The 19244-nt window shown below is 37.7% G+C and overlaps 1 protein-coding gene across 1 annotated transcript in view; it reads right to left on the reverse strand.

The window, feature by feature from the left end:
* Positions 1 to 778: 778 nt before the first annotated feature.
* Positions 779 to 19244, reverse strand: part of HAPLN1 (hyaluronan and proteoglycan link protein 1) — a 34065-nt gene continuing 15599 nt past the window's right edge. The window contains exons 2-4 of the mRNA XM_049649771.1: positions 13262 to 13633; positions 4773 to 5075; positions 779 to 2561 (exon numbers count right to left, since the gene is read on the reverse strand). Of these exons, the coding sequence (XP_049505728.1) occupies positions 2272 to 2561; positions 4773 to 5075; positions 13262 to 13633 (965 nt within the window). The 3' untranslated portion in view covers positions 779 to 2271. The remainder of the gene's footprint in view (positions 2562 to 4772; positions 5076 to 13261; positions 13634 to 19244) is intronic.

Here is a 19244-nt window from a genome sequence, read left to right on the forward strand (position 1 = left end):
TTTTTTTTTCTTTCTTTTTTTTCTTTTTTTACAAGCATGGAAAAATGGTGTGCAATCAGTATAGATTTTATTTAGCTAACAGTCACTCCAGAGATTTTGATCAGCACCAATTCCAATACTAGTAAGTATTCAAAAGTTAAGAAACACTACTATGCTTAATATTATAAAGGTAGAGTTCTGCAGCAATAACTGAAAATAATATATCTGCCTCAACAGAAATTTGTTCCCACTTGGATTTCCAATAAAATTCTTGTAATGTGGGTCATAATCATTCAAGTATGGGCTTCCTCCAATAAGCTAACCCCCGTATTGGAGGTGTTAAAGTTGTTATTTTGGAGATACCCCTCTTTAAATAATATATTCATCTTTTCCTAGACCGTTCAGGTATTTTTAATTTTGAAGTTTGAGTTCTAGTTATATCAGCAGTGTGTTTGAGTTGAACTTCACAATCTCTTTGGATTTATATTTTTGTACAATTTGCATATCCAACCTAATGTAAAAAGTGCATGCATACATTGTCCTCTTTAAATATTAAAGCATCGGGAATTTCCCAGATCTACTTCGACAAAAGAAATGGCCTACTTTTATTTACAATATTTTGTCTAAATAATGTATGGATATAATTATGGTTTCATGGACTTCCGATTGTTCTATACCTTCCACATATGTAACTCTACATTTATATAGAGTGAATTTATTAGAATTATTACAGAGCTTTAAATGCAACCACAATCAATTCAGGAAACAGATTTATTTACTCATGTTCACGGGAGGAAAATCTACATAAAAACATTCATGAAAGCATACCAGCTATGTCATACTTGGATTATTATACTAAATCCCATTTATTAGAACTCATTGTGAAACAATGGGAAACCATGAAATGTAATTTGAATACAAATATTGGTCCCTGCGGGGTCTCAACAGTCATAAAAATATAGGAAAACAGAGCTTTATTTAATATTGGAGCTGCTAATGTCTAAAGTTGTTTTTCTGAAGCTGGTCTTACCCTTTCATTTACAGCCTTGAAGATTTTAGTGTAAACTCTTTCTTTGCTGAGAGCTTCCACATTTCATTTGAGCCTAATGACGACCAGCAAGGAAAGTGATATCATTGACCACATTTTCTATATGGAGGAAGGTTTAGAACCACTTGTTCACTTTTTTCCTCCCACACAGGCACCAGTTGGGCTTTCTAGTAAACATACAAATAAGAATAGTAAGAATTTTGAATGTCGGGTCCGTATTTGTTTAGGCAAGTGTATAGTTATACATTATTTTGGTGATTTAAATTGTATTCATGTAAGGTAAATAAGGAAATATTAAATAGTTTAAAGTTATTTTTATAGGACAATAATATTTCATAGGCTAACATAAAATCAAGCTGCTAAATTTTACAATTTTTCTGTCCAGCAGTTTATCTATATAACTGCCCTGAGTAGATGCTAATGCTGCTTAGCAAACGGCCCTTAGAATTTAAATATAATTCAGTAAAGCTACTCAAAAGATAGAACCATTCTTCTCAGGCATGTGTGATTTTAATTAAAAGAAGATAGGAGTCTTTCACTGGTTAAATATTATCTGCTTATTTACGTTTCGTACTTCATATAAATGGGGTTATTAAGGAGTTTTAACTGTGCTTGTTAATATGCATTGGAGTCCATATGAATTTTTTTAAATTTTTATTTCTTGGTCAAAAGGCAGGATTTTTAAGAGTAAAACATTGTGTCTATTGCAGACTTGAAATAATATCTTTTAGAAAAGTGTAGATTGTCCCATGTGTAACTGAGTTTTGTGCAATCTCTCAGAATCTCAGTTTATGTAAAGAAGCCTGTATTTCAAATCTGTTGCTCTAATTTGCTGATTGTAGTACATTTCAAAATTGTACAAATGTGTAAAATTTGTGCTTGTGGGAGCTGCTGCTCTGAGTAGCCGTGCTTCCCTTAATTTAATCCTAGCAATTCTCAAGCTATCGCGTGCCCCATTCATGAAAGGATACTTCGCTGGGATGATGTAGCCGAAACAGTTTGGCTCTAAAGCCTCCTTGTGTAGCGCTTCCCTTAAAATTGTATTAATTTATAATATATACTGAGTGATAGCTTTACAAAAAAAACAAATTGATGAATTGGTCTTTATGAAAATGACTCTTTACAGTAAGTAAAAAAGGGTTATCACAGTTTTGGTAAAACTTGCATGAGTTCGTATTGAAAAAAAAAAAACACCTTTCACATGTTCTCAATGACCTTGACACTGGCGTGCTCTAGGGGCACCCTCAGTTGTATGCTCTGAAGCAGTAGACGCCATACAGCTTATGCTTTTTGTCTGGGAAACCCACAAAGCGCACGGCAGCCTCAGTAGGACTGCAGCGCCTTCTTGGCCTAGAGATGGGGTAGCGGACACTGCCATCCGCCAACCAGCCCGCATCACAGCGGTCGTATCCCAGAAGTTTCCAGGCAGCGAAGATCTGGCCCACTTTGGCAATCTGAGCACCATCGTTGAGACAAGCCTGCACCGCTTCATCATAGGTCAGCTTGGTGGGGTGGATCAGGTAGTAAAAACGGCCTGTGGAGGAGGAGAGAGAGAGCGCGCGTCAAAGGCCTGTCTGCGACTGCGCCGTACAGAGACGGAAGGAGCCCAAACGGAAGCGTTTCTCGAGGGAGGGGGATAGAGAGCAATGTCTATAAAGCTCTGGGAACATAGGATTGTCACTTTAATGTAGTGCCCCTCAGTCATTTGCTGTTAAATTAACTTATTCCTTGCCCCTTAGTATGTGTTCAGACATGCCCTTTTATAGCTTGAAAGCAGAAAAGGGAAATGACAGTTGCAGTTTCTGTTAGCTAATTAGTGACTCAAAGGGCCCTTCTGTAGCACTAGAGCGAGAATTCCATGTTAAAAGCAAGAGCTATTTAAATTCTAGCTGTAGCAAGACGGAGCCCCAGCACAAGTTTCTGGAGAGGCAAAATTTGAATGTGAAAAGATCAAAACACATTCCTGACATAAAAGTCCATTTAAAAAAACTCAAAAGCCCTCAAGTCCTTTTCATTACAGGTATCAATAAGACATTATTCTTATTCAGAGACTACAGTATGAAAATGCAAAAAATACAGGAAGTCACTTGCCATAAATAATACGGACTCAGAATGCGAATCCAGTCTGTTCACCTACTAGCAAAGAGAATGAATTTTTTTTTTCAACTTCTCTCCGTGGGAGCCCTGACACCTAACCATATCTTGATTTCACAAGAAAGAGCAAGTTAGTCTCCACCACTTACTGAGTAAAGTTCATTACTGAGATGCCTTCAATGTGTATTAAATATGCATACAATGTGTGAAGTATGACACCGACTGCGGTGAAACAATGAAGATTATCTTAGACTTTTAGTTTCAGGTAGCATACAGTCACACTCTTTTATCTGATTACCCTTTGCAATGTGATGTCTTCTTGCCCTCCATTACCTACAGATTATTGAAGAATAAATTAATGCTTGCCAATTCTTCCGTGACTAAAACAACGCGATTTGGAGGGAAGGTAGAGGCCACCGCAACATTAGCTACAAGGTTCGTTCTGTCATCCACACCAGAGGTCCCCAAACTGGAGCACAAGAGTCCACTGGAGTTTTGTTAGAACACAGCCACACCCATCCGTGTAGAATTGTCTATGGCTGTTCTGTGTTACAGTGTACAAAACCACATTGAGTGGTTGCAACAGAGACCCTGTGGCCCACAAAACCAAAAATATTTATTATCTGGCCCTTCACAGAAAGTTTGTTGATCCCTGATCCCTTGCTATTTTTCCTAAACCATGTCATCAGGGAACAAAAATATAAAATGATGGGGCCAGTGTTGGCTTTATGGATGTGTGACCTGTACAGTTACACAGGGCCTCATGCTTGCTTTAACCTACTGCTGTCACCATCTTAAAATTCTTAAATTTTTTTTTAACGTTTATTTTTGAGACAGAGAGAGACAGAGCATGGATGGGGGAGGGTCAGAGAGAGAGGGGGACACAGAACCGGAAGCAGGCTCCAGGCTCTGAGCCATCAGCCCAGAGCCCAACGTGGGGCTCGAACTCATGGACCGCGAGATCGTGACCTGAGCTGAAGTCGGACGCTTAACCGACTGAGCCACCCAGGTGCCCCAGATTCTTAATTTTTGTATGAGGAGCCCTCATTTTCATTTTGCACTGGGCCCCACAAATTACGTAGCTGGCTCTGGATGGAGCAAGACAGGGCTGGGGGTTACATGGAAGGCAATCAGCAACACCGAGGCAACCTGATCTCTCTTCTTCTGCTTTCACATCCAGTGTTACTGCTACTTAATTTTTCTTGCCAAGTTCTCTTTACTCTGAGCTCTCTCCTGATGGTGCGCTTTGCTGACCAACCCTGAACATAACTGGCTTTGTAATTTAGAGAAGGAGAGTATGACTCGGAAGCTACCTTCACTTCATTAAGAGCTCTGTATCCCAGGGCACGCATCTGTATTGCGCACAGGGGCAGCAGCATCTTTGTCAATAAGAAAGAGAACCCTTACAGTTTAAACTATTTTATGATAATCTGATGCAATAAAACCTAAGAATAGTGGCAATAAGCATTTTTGCTTGCCCTGGGTGGATATTTTAAAAAATTATGACAGTGAAGAACTTTACATGTTCAAACGGGAACAGTGTATCAAAACCATGTTCTTTTCTAATTGGTAAGATTAAAAGTTGAGCGTGGCGTTAGAGTATGCATTGGTCCCCAGGATAGGAAAGAAGGCAGTACAGTTAATAGCTTACCATTGAAGTTAGATGTAAAACAGAAAACATCGTATCTGCTTTTATCTTTGTCCCAAAACCCGTAGTTCCTGACACCGGGCACCGTGTTCTGGCCTCCACAGGGTTCCCTGGGCTTTGTGATGGGATATTGCACAGACCCGTCACTGAGCCAGCCGGCATTGCACCAATCCAGCCCGCCCCGCCAGGCGTCGTACAGCTGGTCAAAGGAGGCAATCACAGCATCCTGGTCCAGACAAGCCTGCTGTGCCTCGTGAAAATTGAGATTGTAGCGCCCCAGTCGTGGGAAGTAAGGGAACACCACACCTGTCCAAAGGAGAGGCCAAGGGATTAGTGGTACAAAAAGGAACAACTCTGAGCAAATGCCACTTGATTGGTGAAAACCTAACAGAATCTCCATCCAATGAAGTTGCAGTTTTTGGTCAACTTGAAATGGTTTCTCACGGTCCCTTTTCCTCATCAACAGTGTCTCAGCTCTGAGCATGTCATAGTCAGCTTTGCTTTTTCATAACTTCGGTGATTTTACCCTTTTGCTAAGAGCTCAATCCAAGCCTTAAAATTCTCTTTGCTGGAATGATTCATCCACAGGTTATGTTTTTCAAATAGCCTCCCTTGAGAATTTACCTTCTGCTACTAGTCACTAATCTTAAAAGGGATTTCTACTGAGTCCTTTTCAGCTGGGAAAAAGTCAATATTGAATACTAATAGTGGTAGAGGGTATAGAAACAGTGCTCAGAGAGAAGGTATTTTGTTTTTTCCATGTTTTTCTTAGTAATCTTTCTTATATAATTATTAATTTGTTTAATATAGCCTTTTAAATGTATGAACAAACACGGTAACAAATGATTCAAATGTAGGTATATACTTGCTTTTACATATGTTTCTAAAAACTTACAGAGAAGAAATTTTCATTTAGGAGGTTTCTTATTTGGAGAAACTCTAAAGTGAGTTTACATGTCTAGCAAAAACCTAATTAAGCACCCATACTTCATATTAATAAGATAATTCTTTCCAGTGTAGCACAACCTCCATAGAGAGTATCCTGACTTTATCCTTTTTTTTCTGTTTATTTATTTATTTATTTATTTTTTATTTAAAAAAAAAAAATTTTTAACGTTTATTTATTTTTGAGACAGAGAGAGACAGAGCATGAATGGGGGAGGGTCAGAGAGAGGGAGACACAGAATCGGAAACAGGCTCCAGGCTCTGAGCTGTCAGCACAGAGCCCGACGCGGGGCTCGAACTCACGGACTGCGAGATCATGACCTGAGCCGAAGTCGGCCGCTTAACCGACTGAGCCACCCAGGCGCCCCTTATTTATTTTTGAGAGAGAGAGAGAGAGAGAGAGAGAGAGCGTGGGGGAGGGGCAGAGATAGAGAGAGAGGCAGAATCTGAAGCAGGCTTCAGATTGTGAGTTGTCAGCACAGAGCCCGAACTGGGGCTCGAACTCTTGAACGGCGAAATCAGGACCTGAGCTGAAGTCAGACGCTCAACTATCTGAGCCACCCAGGCTTCCTGTGACTCTTATCCATTTCAACTTTTAGTGTAGCCCTTAATCTTATTTTAATTTTTCTGTCCTTGAATGGTGCAGCTAAAATGAAAGGTTTCATTTAAAAATATTTCTATTACTATTTTTCAGCTTTCATATTCGTATATTGAAATTTGAAACTAGCTTTTAAAAACATTCTTTATTGCAAATTGAAAAATAGAAAAACCTTCCCAAAACTTGTCCTATACAAGGTAGATACAGAATAAACATCTTTTGAGTTAATGCCAAAGAATTAAGTAAAATATTTGAGAATGCAAAAGCACTTAACAAATGTGAACAGTGTGACTTCGGCACTTGACTTTGCCTGGGAAGATGCAATTACTTTCCAAAAGCATTCTTTTTGGTCAGATCATCACTAGCGGTCATTGAACCCTCTCATAACTTTCTGTACAATTTCCTTAAAGGATAATAATTACATCACAAGGAAGCAAAGTTGTATCATTTGCCGGACTTTAAGAAAGACCACTGCATCAAAATGTCTCCCCATAAAAGACTGTTAATTTACAAACATTAAAAAAAGGGGGTACACCTGGGTGGCTCAGTCAGTCGAGCATTGGACTTTGGCTCAGGTCATGATCTCATGGTTCATGAGTTCAAGCCCCACATCAAGCTCATTGCTGTAAGCACAGAGCCCTCTGTCCCCCTCTCTCTGCCCCTTCCCCACTCATTCTCTCTCTCTTTCAAAAATAAACATTATAAATAAATAAATAAATAAATAAATAAATAAATGACTATTAATTTAGAGTGGTTATTCAAGGCCTTGCCTTGGATTTTTTACTATAATTAGAAATGATTAATACTTGAGCATGTGGAATATGAAAAATTGTCCCACTGACACAGTAATTGGTAGGTTATATCACAAGTGCTATTTTATGAGACCGCAGACCCTATTCAAGATGAATGTACAATTGACTAATAGTGTAACCAGGACACAGGAAATGTTTTCTTTTATAAGTTGTCCTGGAAGACTCTACAAGAAGAAATTTCAATAGCCTAAATCAAGTCCTGTCCACCCAGGGCCTCTGCAGGACACGTTTGTCCCTCTAGGGCAGTCCAGCTGGCACTCTTCACTGGAGGCAGAGATCCAGGAAGGCTTCCTGATCTCATCCTGCCTTCTCAGGTTCTTGGCTGAGGGATCTGTAAGCTGAATCAGAGCCAAAAGGAAGGAGGAAAAGACTCTGTCAGTTACCACTGCCCCCTGCAGTGATGGGGGTGGAGGGGAGCCTGAGATGGTTCTATCTAAGAAGACCTATTTCCAGGCATCCAGCTAAGAACCCCAGTTAGTGCTGGAAGGATCTGCTGTAGCCCTGCCTGTCCCCTCATGCCTTTCGTCCTCTTTGCTCAGAACTCCAGCAATGCCAATGAAAAGAGAAACAATTAATTTATCCAGTAGAGATTTCCTTGGCAGCTAGACCCCAAGTGAAAGGAAAATGTCAAAGTGTTTCAATCTGGAGAAAGAAACCATTTGGGTTGGATTTTGTTTCCCAGATGTCTCGAGATGGAAATAGTGGAGAATGTAGGATATTTTAATTTGTAATAATTTTAAAGACCTAGACAACCTTTCTGGTTTAAACTCACTGTGGTATATTTGGTGGACTATCATGGACATTAGGAAAAAATTTTCTTTAGTGGTTATTCTTGATGAACAATTGAACGTTACTGAAACACGATTGATTCAGTTCCAAATTTAGTGTACTGTATTTTTATTTAAGTTCTTTTCAAATTTAACATAACTTCATGCAACCCCTTCTTAAAATCAAAGTGAAACCCTATATGACAACTTTATTATTTTTTAATTGTAGGAATAAATGGTCAACTTATTGTTATACCAACTCAAAAGATTTACTTGAATTTTAATGTTTGATGATTATGGAAATAATACATTCCAGGCAAATCAGGGTCATTTTCTATGTCTTAGCCAAAGTTGTAGAAGTTTCACTGTATTGAGCACATTGGGTGGACACATTTCAATAATCTTGATTCTTACAAGCAGGGGCATTTCTGAAACTACATGTTTGTTAGCATTTTATTTATTTACTTGTTTTGCTTCCATAGAGTTAATATTTTAATATCTAAGACTATAATTGCAGAAACCTTGGCTCTGTGGAAAAATGTGTAATTCCTACAGCTGAATTATGGAGCAAATGGTTATTGCTTTCATCCAGCATTACAAAAATAAGAAAGGTTACACTTACACAGGTGACACCAAGGGTGTGTGATTATTTTCCACGTATGATTATTTTATAGTTATATGTCAAAATGTTATCAAAAACCATATCTTTTCCCATGAAGGGCTGGTATGTATCACGACAAAGGAGATTAATAAGAATGATATATTGTATGGAAAAGAATAATATCAAATGATGTGAGAAGTTCAGTTAGTTGAAGTATGTTTTGAAAACACATTCCTTAATATTTATAATTTCGCAGTCCAATTCACCCTAGTTGTTGGCAAATAACAATTTGTTAGACACATAAGATGTTCATACCATGGCCCATATGAAAGCTAATGTAAATTTCAGTAACTTTATAAAGTAAATATATTCAATAGCAAAAAGACAGAAATCATGGAGTATAATTTTACTGTCTTCAGTGCCTATCAGTTCTGTACACATCCTGTACACATATATATCTGAAATTATTTTTCTATTTGTAAAAGTTCTCATACTATATTTTTGTATATTTGGAGCTGTTGTCACCAGTGGAAAACCAATACGGTGGAATGTCGGAAGCACAAACATCAATGTCTTTTTCGTATCTTTATTTATATATGTGTTGATTGCTGAGATGATTTCTGCAGACCCAGTTATTCATTAATTTCTGGTGACATGAATTTCTTCATTATATTGACATGAGGCTATTCTCTTGTTGGGTGCTGTTTTGGGCACGGTGGGTAATCGGGAGTAATCAGAGGGCGTTACCCTACCCAAGATTCTATATGAAGAAATTGTTTGCACGGCTAACTCCAATTTACATGTAGTTCAGTCTCTCAAAAAAATGTATAATTTTTTTTTGTCAGTGTGATTCAAAAAGTTCCTAAGTCACAACTAAGAGCAAGGCACTGTACTCGGTTCTCTAGGATACAGGTTTGGGGTGTGCCTGTTACTGAAGACAGCTCATGATTTGATATGCAATTTGAATCCAAGACAGAATAAAATCTTGGAACATAAATACAAAGCATATAATTTGGACATCTTGAAGAAGAATGATTTTTTCCTAATTAGAAAAATTCTTTGGAGAACATAGCATTTAGTCTCTAATAAAGGCCCAATATAATTTAAGACATTGTTACAATTACAGTTGAAAAGGCAGCATAGTCATGACATTTAAAATGATATTAGTTTTTCGTGCTCTTATTTATGCACATGAGAACATTGACAAGGAGCTTGAGTGAAAGCTGCCTGATTGGTAGATGGTGACATTAAGAATGTAAATGATGAAAAAAAGTAAAAAACTGGGGTGGAGCTAGTAAGTGGTAACTGCAAGCTTGCTTTTGCACATGCAGTTTATTTGAGCCTTTAAAACACACCTTGCTCCTCTATCCCAGACTATGTGGAAACTATCAAGTCACTTTCAGGCAGCAAGCAAGCTCCTGAAATTTTATCCTCCAAGGGTTAGCTTAAATTTTTTGTGTGCAATTGCATTTTAAAATATGTGTCCTTATCTCTTCTTGCAGCGGGTGTAGATAAAATAATATGCTTTCTGAGTTTTTCTTGAAAAATATTCAGTAGAAATAGGGTTATATAAAGCAAAATAAAATGAGATGCCATCATCATAATTTCGGAAGCTGGACAATAGTATATGGGGGGTCAGTGTTTCTACTTTTCCAAATATTTGAAATTGGCTATAATAAAAATTTGTATCCCACCCTATTGCTGAGCTTAGAGCCCTAACCCAGTCCAGGTGGATGCTGACTGTCTATGGCATCTGGTGTTCACATGTTTACCTTTCAGGAGTTTCTCTCTCATGCCCACAATGCCCTCTCCCTTGCTTTTTCACACTCTCTACCCTTTGGAAGGACTCTTTCATCTTTCATGGTCCAAATCAAGTGTTGCTTCCTACTTTTCATGGCCCCTGCATGGCAGGCATATTTTGTTTTCTGTATTTAAAAGTTTAAACCCCTTTTATCTAACATTCAATCACTTGTAAACTATTTACTGAGCACTAATTTTATTCTTGGCACTTGACTGCCCTCAAGTAGATTGTAGTTAGCAAGTGGAGACAAGCAAGTTTACAAATATTTACAAGACAAAATGTGATGAGAGCTAAATGGAAAGCTGTGTAAGGTGCTGTGAAAACATCACAGCTTAGGAGAGGAGGCAGAAGGTACGAGATAGAACTCTGATCTTATTCTTTGAAGATTTGTATTTTCTTCACTTGTTTAGAAATGGATTCATGTATATGAGGCTAAATGTTAAAATGTTAGCTTTTTCAAGGCAGGTCCACTGGTTACTGATGGCTTCTACCCTTTCTGTAGCACACAAGAAAGATGGAAAAACACTACCTGCAGTGAGGGGAATTTTAACAGCTACCATGAGTACACCAATTAATGCAGTATGACCGAAAGATAGTTTGTCGGTTATCCCCCAAATAACTCTGGGACCTTTAGGAATCCTCTCAAGCGGGGAGCTGCCAAAGACTGCTGTCTTTTTGAAGCCTCTGGTCTTCTCTCCAACAGAGAATTTCTCCTTCCCGTGAATCCCTGGATCATAGTGGATAAAGGCATAGGCTTCTTCCAATGCCTTGGTATCAAATTCTAATTCTAGCTCTTACCACTGGCCATGTTACCTTAGAAAAGGAGTTTTCCCTAAGTCTCATCTGTCAAGTGGGATTACTGCAAGTGGGCAAAATACATAGTGAGCACAATTATAGCAACTGGTTTGTACCCACTTACTTTACCAAATTCTACCTGATTTCATTTATTTATTTTAATTGAAGTGTAGTTGACCTACGAAATTATAACTTCTGCCTTATTTTAAAATACTTACTTTGTAAAGTATATTAGGATCTTTAATGGCCTGTAAGACTTTTGAATTAAAAGAACCAAGGCTTGGAAATCTTTATATCTCCTGGCACCAAAACAGTCCTTGGAAAAATATTTATCAGTTAAATTGGTTTCTTGGACACATTTGCTTGGCTCGTATGCTTATGGGTTATATGGTATGGAAGTGTTCCAATAGGGCGGAAAGCATGATGATTTGGGATGGTGCAGGGCCTAGGCAGGAAAAAATTATTCTTCTTATAGTTCCTTTTCAGCACCTCTAATTATGTCTTGAGTACAGTCTCAGCTTGACCTTAGAGTGCCTCATCCTCTAACACATGAATCTCCTTTTCAAACAAAGGTAGAGCAGGTTTCATGCTCAAAGCTATTAGCATGCAGGTATCCAGGTGGAAGATAGAAGTATCTTATATTAGTTGTATTTATTTTTATGGTGTCCTTCTATTTCTGGTGAGTTATATGGGTTTCTATTCACTTAAAATTTCATTTTAAAATAAATGTGGAGAGACAGTAAATATGGTATGTGAATTACTTGGGTTTAGGAAATACATGGTATAGAAATAGAATTTTAGAAGAAAAAGTAACTCGATGGGTAGTAACAGTTCAACCTATTATTCGTAGAAAAGGAAGCCAGGTACAGTAAGTATAAATAACTTTCCCCAGTTATAAAACTCATACTGGCAGAGCTAGGACTAACCTAAGAGTCTTGGGACTACTAGCTCAAGGCTCCGTCCACTGTCTGATGCCCCTTTGATAAAGGAAATTGGCTGTCAATTCATATTTGATGGTTAACAGTCTTCTCTAAGCCAATCACTTCTTTTATCTTGAATAATGCTAATGTTTATGGATATTAATGTAAATCAATAAAAACTGAAAGTACAAGGTGACATATAATCAGGAGCCAAGAAGTACAACTAAAACACAAGAGAAGGTCACAAAGATGTACTTTATGATACTGTGCAATTTATTAGATACATAAAGCTAATAAATCTCCATACGTGTGATGGGATTCTATAGGATTCAGAAGGTCACATCTTCAGTGATGTGTTAATGAACCAACACACGTGTGGAAAAGGCACAAGTCTGTCCTAGATGTGAAAGGAGCTTCTAACAAACATATACCTATAGTTTATGTGCCTAAGGACGGAAAGTATTCCAACAATATAGCCATTAGTCATCCTTCAGTGTAAAGAAACACTGAAATTCGTGAATATGAGATATTTTGAGATATGAGAAACAGAGAGGAGTTTCCCTGTTAGTGGGGCATATAGACGATGGGCTTTGGGCAGAGGGGAGGTGGGATGGCGAGGGCACTTTTTATTGTTTAGCATTCTTCACATTTTGGTTTTTAAAACTACTGAAAAGATTGCCTATTTAAGAAATAAAATTCCTCCAGAATGCCTTGAATACGTGGTATTCGGTGTCTAAAAGAGTCTGGACCATTAAAAATGTTTACTTCTTTACTTATTTATTTAAGTAAATCTGGAGGGCACTTTTTTGTTAAATTAAGTTTTCAGTTAGTTGATAGAATACGATTACATGTATTTTAGCTAGCAGATGTCCTTCACAAAAGTTGGCATTATTTGAAACTGAGATAATTTTAGAAGCATAATAAAAATGCATTCAATCTGAATTTCTCAATAACTATGTAATGAGATTTAAATTTTGAATAGCATAAGGCAGTTTCCAAGTATTGTTAATTCAGTTCCACTGCACGTTTCTCCTACTTGCAAATAGCTTCACTTTTACGTATAACCATTGTGTGTACATTTCAAATATGAAAGCTGGAATCAGTGACAGACTGCAAAACACAAAAGAGCAGAAGCATTCCATTCATGGACTTTTGAGTTCTCACATTATCACTGTGGTAACCACTAGACATTACTCATCATGAAAAATGATTAATTATCATTTCCAAGCTTAATATGATTTATAGGTACCTACCTTGCAAATCTAATGATACCACAGCAGTATCATCTTCTAATCCTTCAATCACCTCACACTTATATCTCCCATAATCCTCCAGGGTGAGGTCTGCGATCACCAGAGAAGCATCATTATCACTGCCTCCCTTCAGAAACACTCTGCCCTGGTAGCCTGCATAGGCTTTCTTGTGATATCCCATGGAAACAAAAACGTCCACTTCCTTGAGGTAATCTGAAGTTAGCTTGGTCCACTTGATTCGGATTTTGTGGGTTCCTGAGCCAAATGCTGTAGGGTCTCGATAAAATTTACATGGCAGTGTAACATTGCCACCTCTATGTGAGAACACCTTGGTTTGTTCTGCTTCTACGAGTAGACGGGGGCCATTTTCTGCTATTAAAAAAAAAAAAAGAAAGAAAGAAAGAAAAGAAAAGAACCATTAAGATGCTTGTAGACTTTTTTAAAAAAATAAAATGAAATATGCTATCTATATATCTATACAGGGTATCTGACAAAGCTTCTCTGCATTCTTGAACACAATCTTTTTTGAAGCACATAGAAAGTTACCTCTAATACCTAGAGGGCATCTATAAGGGAGTCATGCATTTGAAACCACTGAAAAAAAGAAGCGTGTTAATTATATTAATTGAGAAGTATTGAGTAGAAAACTCCACAGTCATCAAAATTTGATAATTTAATAGCAAATTCCATTTACTTTTTTCTACATTTCAATATCGAAAATGTAGAAACAAGACCAAGAGAAATGGCATAGTTCCATGACTAATTTCATCAATATAAACCAAAACATCTCAAGATTTCAAACAAAACACCTAAGATTTCTAATATAATAAATCTCTATTTTATTTATGGGAAGAATATAAAACTACATGATCAGTTTTCATTGCACTGTTCTGGGCAAAGAACTTAGAATATCCTCACATATGGGGCTTTTATTCAAATATACACTTGTAATATGACATTCTGGAGCATTTCAAGCAGTATGTATATATTTTATTTTCATATGAAGACTAGACATCGGAAAGGTACTTTCAGCCAATGCTTTAAAGAGATTCAGGTTTTGAAATATATCCCTTAAAACTTGAATGTTGGGGCGCCTGGGTGGCGCAGTCGGTTAAGCGTCCGACTTCAGCCAGGTCACGATCTCACGGTCCGTGAGTTCGAGCCCCGCGTCAGGCTCTGGGCTGATGGCTCGGAGCCTGGAGCCTGTTTCCGATTCTGTGTCTCCCTCTCTCTCTGCCCCTCACCCGTTCATGCTCTGTCTCTCTCTGTCCCAAAAATAAAAATAAAAAACGTTGAAAACAAAACAAAACAAAAAAAAAAACAAAAAAACTTGAATGTTAAAAGTATATCCAAAGTTACATGTTATTTTCTGATTAACCAAAAAATTACTGGTTCTTTTGTACCCTTAAAATCTCCTTCTACTTCTTGTCTTTGCTTTCTGCTACATTTTGTTTTATAGTTTATCTTATCGCTCCCACCTTTCTTCTTCTTGCCCTTTGGTTTCCCTCCTCCCTCCCCCAAGAACAAGAGAGCCTTCCAGAGAGCACCGCAAGAGTCCAAGCCTGCCAAACCAGCAAGGCTCCTGTTCTCTAGGGAGCCAGCTGTTATTTTCACATCTTGGCTTTCTCTGGGGTTTCCCCTGGTTAGCTCATTGTGCTTTTGACCTTGACAAGGTCTCTTGAGGACGTGCAACATTTGAAAATGAGAAAGCAATTGAAAACCTCTAGGACACACACGCCTTCTCATCTCCACACAGCTTTCGAAGCTTGCCAAAAGCTACCTTTCACGAAGTTCTGCAACTCTTCCTGCCTGCGGCAGGCATGTAGTGAATAAACCTTGGCCATCAGTCATTTAACATATACAGGTCAGGAAGAGTACCCACTCACCTCTGGACAGATCCATGCCTTACTTATTTAATGGCATACATAGGATTCAGATTTTAAAATAAAAAGCATGAGGAATAGAGATGGTAGTTTTATTTTTATCATACAGCAATGAGTATTTTAAAATGAATATATTTCATTTAGGAGTCAGCCCAATGCTCAGAAACTGAAAAGTTTAAGCCATTAATGCCTCCACTTGGAATAGATAATAAAATAAGGATAATGGCTTAATTAAAATGAATCATAAATCCAGCTCATTAAGCATTTCCTTTAGATTTTATTCTTTATCTTTTTATTTAGGATCATAGAATCATAAGGGATGAATGGTAAATCTACCCAACTCTACCCTACGTATAATTTTTTTCCCCTACAACATTGAGTGCATCCAAGTATCTTCTTTCTGGGAGGAGGAAAGTGCTGCCGATTGCTCAGTAGAGCCTGAAGGGTGTAGGGAACATCTCCTACCTGGTTCCTGGAAGGACACCTGCTTCAGGAGGTTGCAGTCTCATGATTCTTTGAAGGCCTTCACTTTGAAGTTAAAACCAATGTCCAAATACACAGGGATAGGGGATATTATTAAGTATTCTTATACTTAGAATTATGTCTGACCAAAAGTAAGCGTGCACTCACTGCTGACTCTTCCTACTGCATAGATTTTGCACAGTATTTCTCAAATATGGTATTGCCTGATATTGAGCCTAATTTTGGCATATATTAACCTTCCACAGTTCTACTTATAAAGTTATGAACCATGTGGGGTGACAAATACATAAAATGCCACTTGTGTCATAAAGGAGATGTAGAAATTATTGTGTGGTTTTACATAATCATAAGGTGTTCCAGAATGAATACAAGGTCTGAGTGTTTCATAAATTAAAGAGTTCAAGCAAAGATCAAAACCCTTGTACAAGGGACTGAGACTTCTAATTTTTTTTTCCTGTGGTTACCTGCACATCATCTCGTAGTATTTTAGAATTACAGTATTTAGAATTACAGGTTTCTGATTTTTTTTTTTTAGGTACTATTTGCTTATAATCCAACATTGTGAGTAGGTGATGATTTATGTGGTAAAATATTGAGAATTGAACAGATACCAAAAATCCACTGATTTCCCACAAAATAATTTTTCTAACAAGGCTGTCAGAATGTATAAAATTCTACCATTCTTGTTTTTTGGGAAGGGAGGTTGGGGTGTTGTGGTAATCAATGCCACAAGTCTGTGGCTGAAATTCAAAGAACTCTAAGAAAGATGTGCAATATGTAACACATTGGGTGACTGAGGGCCATCAATGTTCATTAGCCTACACCCCCAGCCTGGCATTGAGAACAATGGTTTTTTGTTTGTTTGCTTGTTTTTAGAAGATTGACACTGCACATGATACAGCACTGAGGATCGTTGGTGAGAGTGATCTGTTGCAGAACAAGTGAAATGTAGGAAGGAGCACTGGCCAGTGAGTCAGGAGCTCGGGGTGTTTGACTGACTGGTCTGCCTCATGAGAACATTCAGTTTAAGATTCTTGCCAGGCTCCTCATGACAGGCAATCATGTTAGGGGTCAGCCAGGAAACATCAGCTAGAGAGGGGAGAAGGCAGATACAAAGAACAGAAAAGGGAATCAAGTGTGCGCATGACAAACTTTGCACCCATCTTGTCTAGGGTAAGTCTTGAATCTCATCATTGGATGCAAACACCTAAGTGCCTTGAAATTAATGTTTAAATCAGCCTGTTTGATAAGTAGGCAGTTGCAAAGCAAATAAAAAACAAGGGATAAAAATCAACTTTGATCATCAGAATGAGAATTGCTTGGTTTCCTTTTTTTTTTAAATAAAAAGTATGAAAGAATAAAACTAGGCAACATACATATGCTCATTTAGGAAGGACTGGATTTTTTTTTAAAGTTTAATTTGTAAGTAACAGAAATTTCCTATTTCTATTAGTGTCCAAGACAGTGACTTGACAGATTTGATGCCCTTCAAAGACCACAGTTGTCTCCAGGGGAAACAGCAGGCCCTCATTATTATTTTACAGATTCTGCTGTGAAATCTAGAGGACATCATTCAGTTTCACCAAATTATTAAAGCATCGGCATGACCAAACAACAGATCTTTGCATTGCTGTGTAATTTATATGAAGTCTTTTAAACAATAGGACAAAAGCAATTAGTTGCAGAGAAACAATTTAGAAATATGGTATTGGACTATTACCCATTGTTTTTCATTCCTTTAAAAGTGTCATTATTATTATTATTATTATTACTTAGCAGTTCATTGCCAAAGAAATGTATGTAACAGAAAAAAAGAGAAGGTGTTACAAATCGAAGTTTGCCTTGTAAAAAATTTTTTTTCATGTTGATTCATTTTTCAGAGACAGAGAGAACACAGCATGAGCTGGGGAGGGGCAGAGAGAGAGGGAGACACAGAATCCGAAGCAGGTTCCAGGCTCTGAGCTGTCAGCACAAAACCCGACGTGGGGCTCGAACTCACCCTGAGATCATGACCTAGGCCCAAGTTGCCTGCTTAATCTACTGAGCCCAGGCACCCCTTAAAGTTTGTCTTTTAAAAGTGAATTGCAGATTCTGCAAAATAACCAATGTTAGTATTGGTCACTTTCTCGATAGGGTACACAGGTGAAGTAGCCTCAAGACTTGATGATTTCTTAGATTAATAAAATGTAAAAAAAAAAATAAAACAATAAAACTGGGGAACATATTTAAGATGGCTAAACAAGGACATTAAAAATACTCTTCTCCCAAGAAAAAACTCCACCAACATCATTTGAATTCTTTTTATTGTGGTAAAATGTACATGAAATTTGCCACTTCAACCATTTTTAAGTATACATTTCATTGGCATCAATTACTTTCACAATGTTGTGTAACCACCACCACCACCAGTATTCCTAAAAATTTTTATCACTTCAAAGAAAAAGCTAATTCCTCCCTGGCATTCCAAACTGGGAGGCAAAAATTCAATTGTCAGCTCCACGCTGAGTCATTTGAGAAAATTGCACAGGTTTTAAAAATGGTTCCTTATTTTTGTGACATTTGTTACCACTTGGCTGGTTTGGATCTGTGAGACTAACACTGTGGAAGGTGTTAGTTTCCTTAGGGCACACAGACTGGTTCTAGGTAGTTTCACCATAAGCATCCTTGCTGCAAGTATTTTTGCTACAAATATTCAGCTGCATGAATAAATGGTAAAGGCAATTTTGCCATAAAAGATTAAAAAAAACACAACTGGTTGCACTTTTGGTTTGGTAATTTGTTGGTTTCATCAACTGGTTGACAGTTTGGTTTTATTTCTTCATTGATGCAGTATTCCCATTTTATGTTACATAAATTTTAGCCTTCGTACAGTGACACAGAGTTTGAACCCATGTTTCCCATAGAACTTTGGAATGTCTCAAAGGGACAGGTGACAATATGCCAAGGACAAACAACAACATAACAGGCTTTTCTATTGCGACACAAAGCTCAGTTACAGATGTGAATCCTCATATTTGGAAACTGTTAAGTCTCTTAATGAAGGAAAAGATTGTAGAGAAGAAAGAAGAAGCGAGCTGAACAACGAGTTGAATCAACAGGGAAAAAAAAAGTCCTATTACTATGAATGAAAGACTTTGAAGACAAGTGCTTAGGAACCATCCACAAAACAAAATCAATTCTTTGCTTGTATTGCCATGACTGTGCACACATTTTAAATGTATTCAAGTATTTTGTATTTCATAATAAAGTCTTTTTAATTTTGCTATTCCTATTTCATATTTAATTATGCCCCTTTTTTAAAGTTTATTTTTTTTTATTTTGAGAGAGAGAGAGAGAGAGAGAGCGAGCACACGCAGGGTAGGAACAGAGAGAATCCCAAGCAGACTCCACACTGGCAGCTCAGAACCTGATGTGGGGCTCGAACTCACCAACCATGAGATCATGACCTGACCTGAAATCAAGAGTTGGATGCTTAACCACCTGAGCTACCCAGGCACCCCTCATTATGCCCTTTTAAATGAATGTGCCTTTTAAAAAAAAATTTGTAGTTTTTTATGGCACAGTGGTCTTACTGCCAGTTAGTTAGGCCATGAAAATATCTGCAGCAAAAATGCTTG

Source organism: Panthera uncia (assembly GCF_023721935.1).
Source record: "Panthera uncia isolate 11264 chromosome A1 unlocalized genomic scaffold, Puncia_PCG_1.0 HiC_scaffold_17, whole genome shotgun sequence".
In the NCBI taxonomy this organism is placed as follows: domain Eukaryota; kingdom Metazoa; phylum Chordata; class Mammalia; order Carnivora; family Felidae; genus Panthera; species Panthera uncia.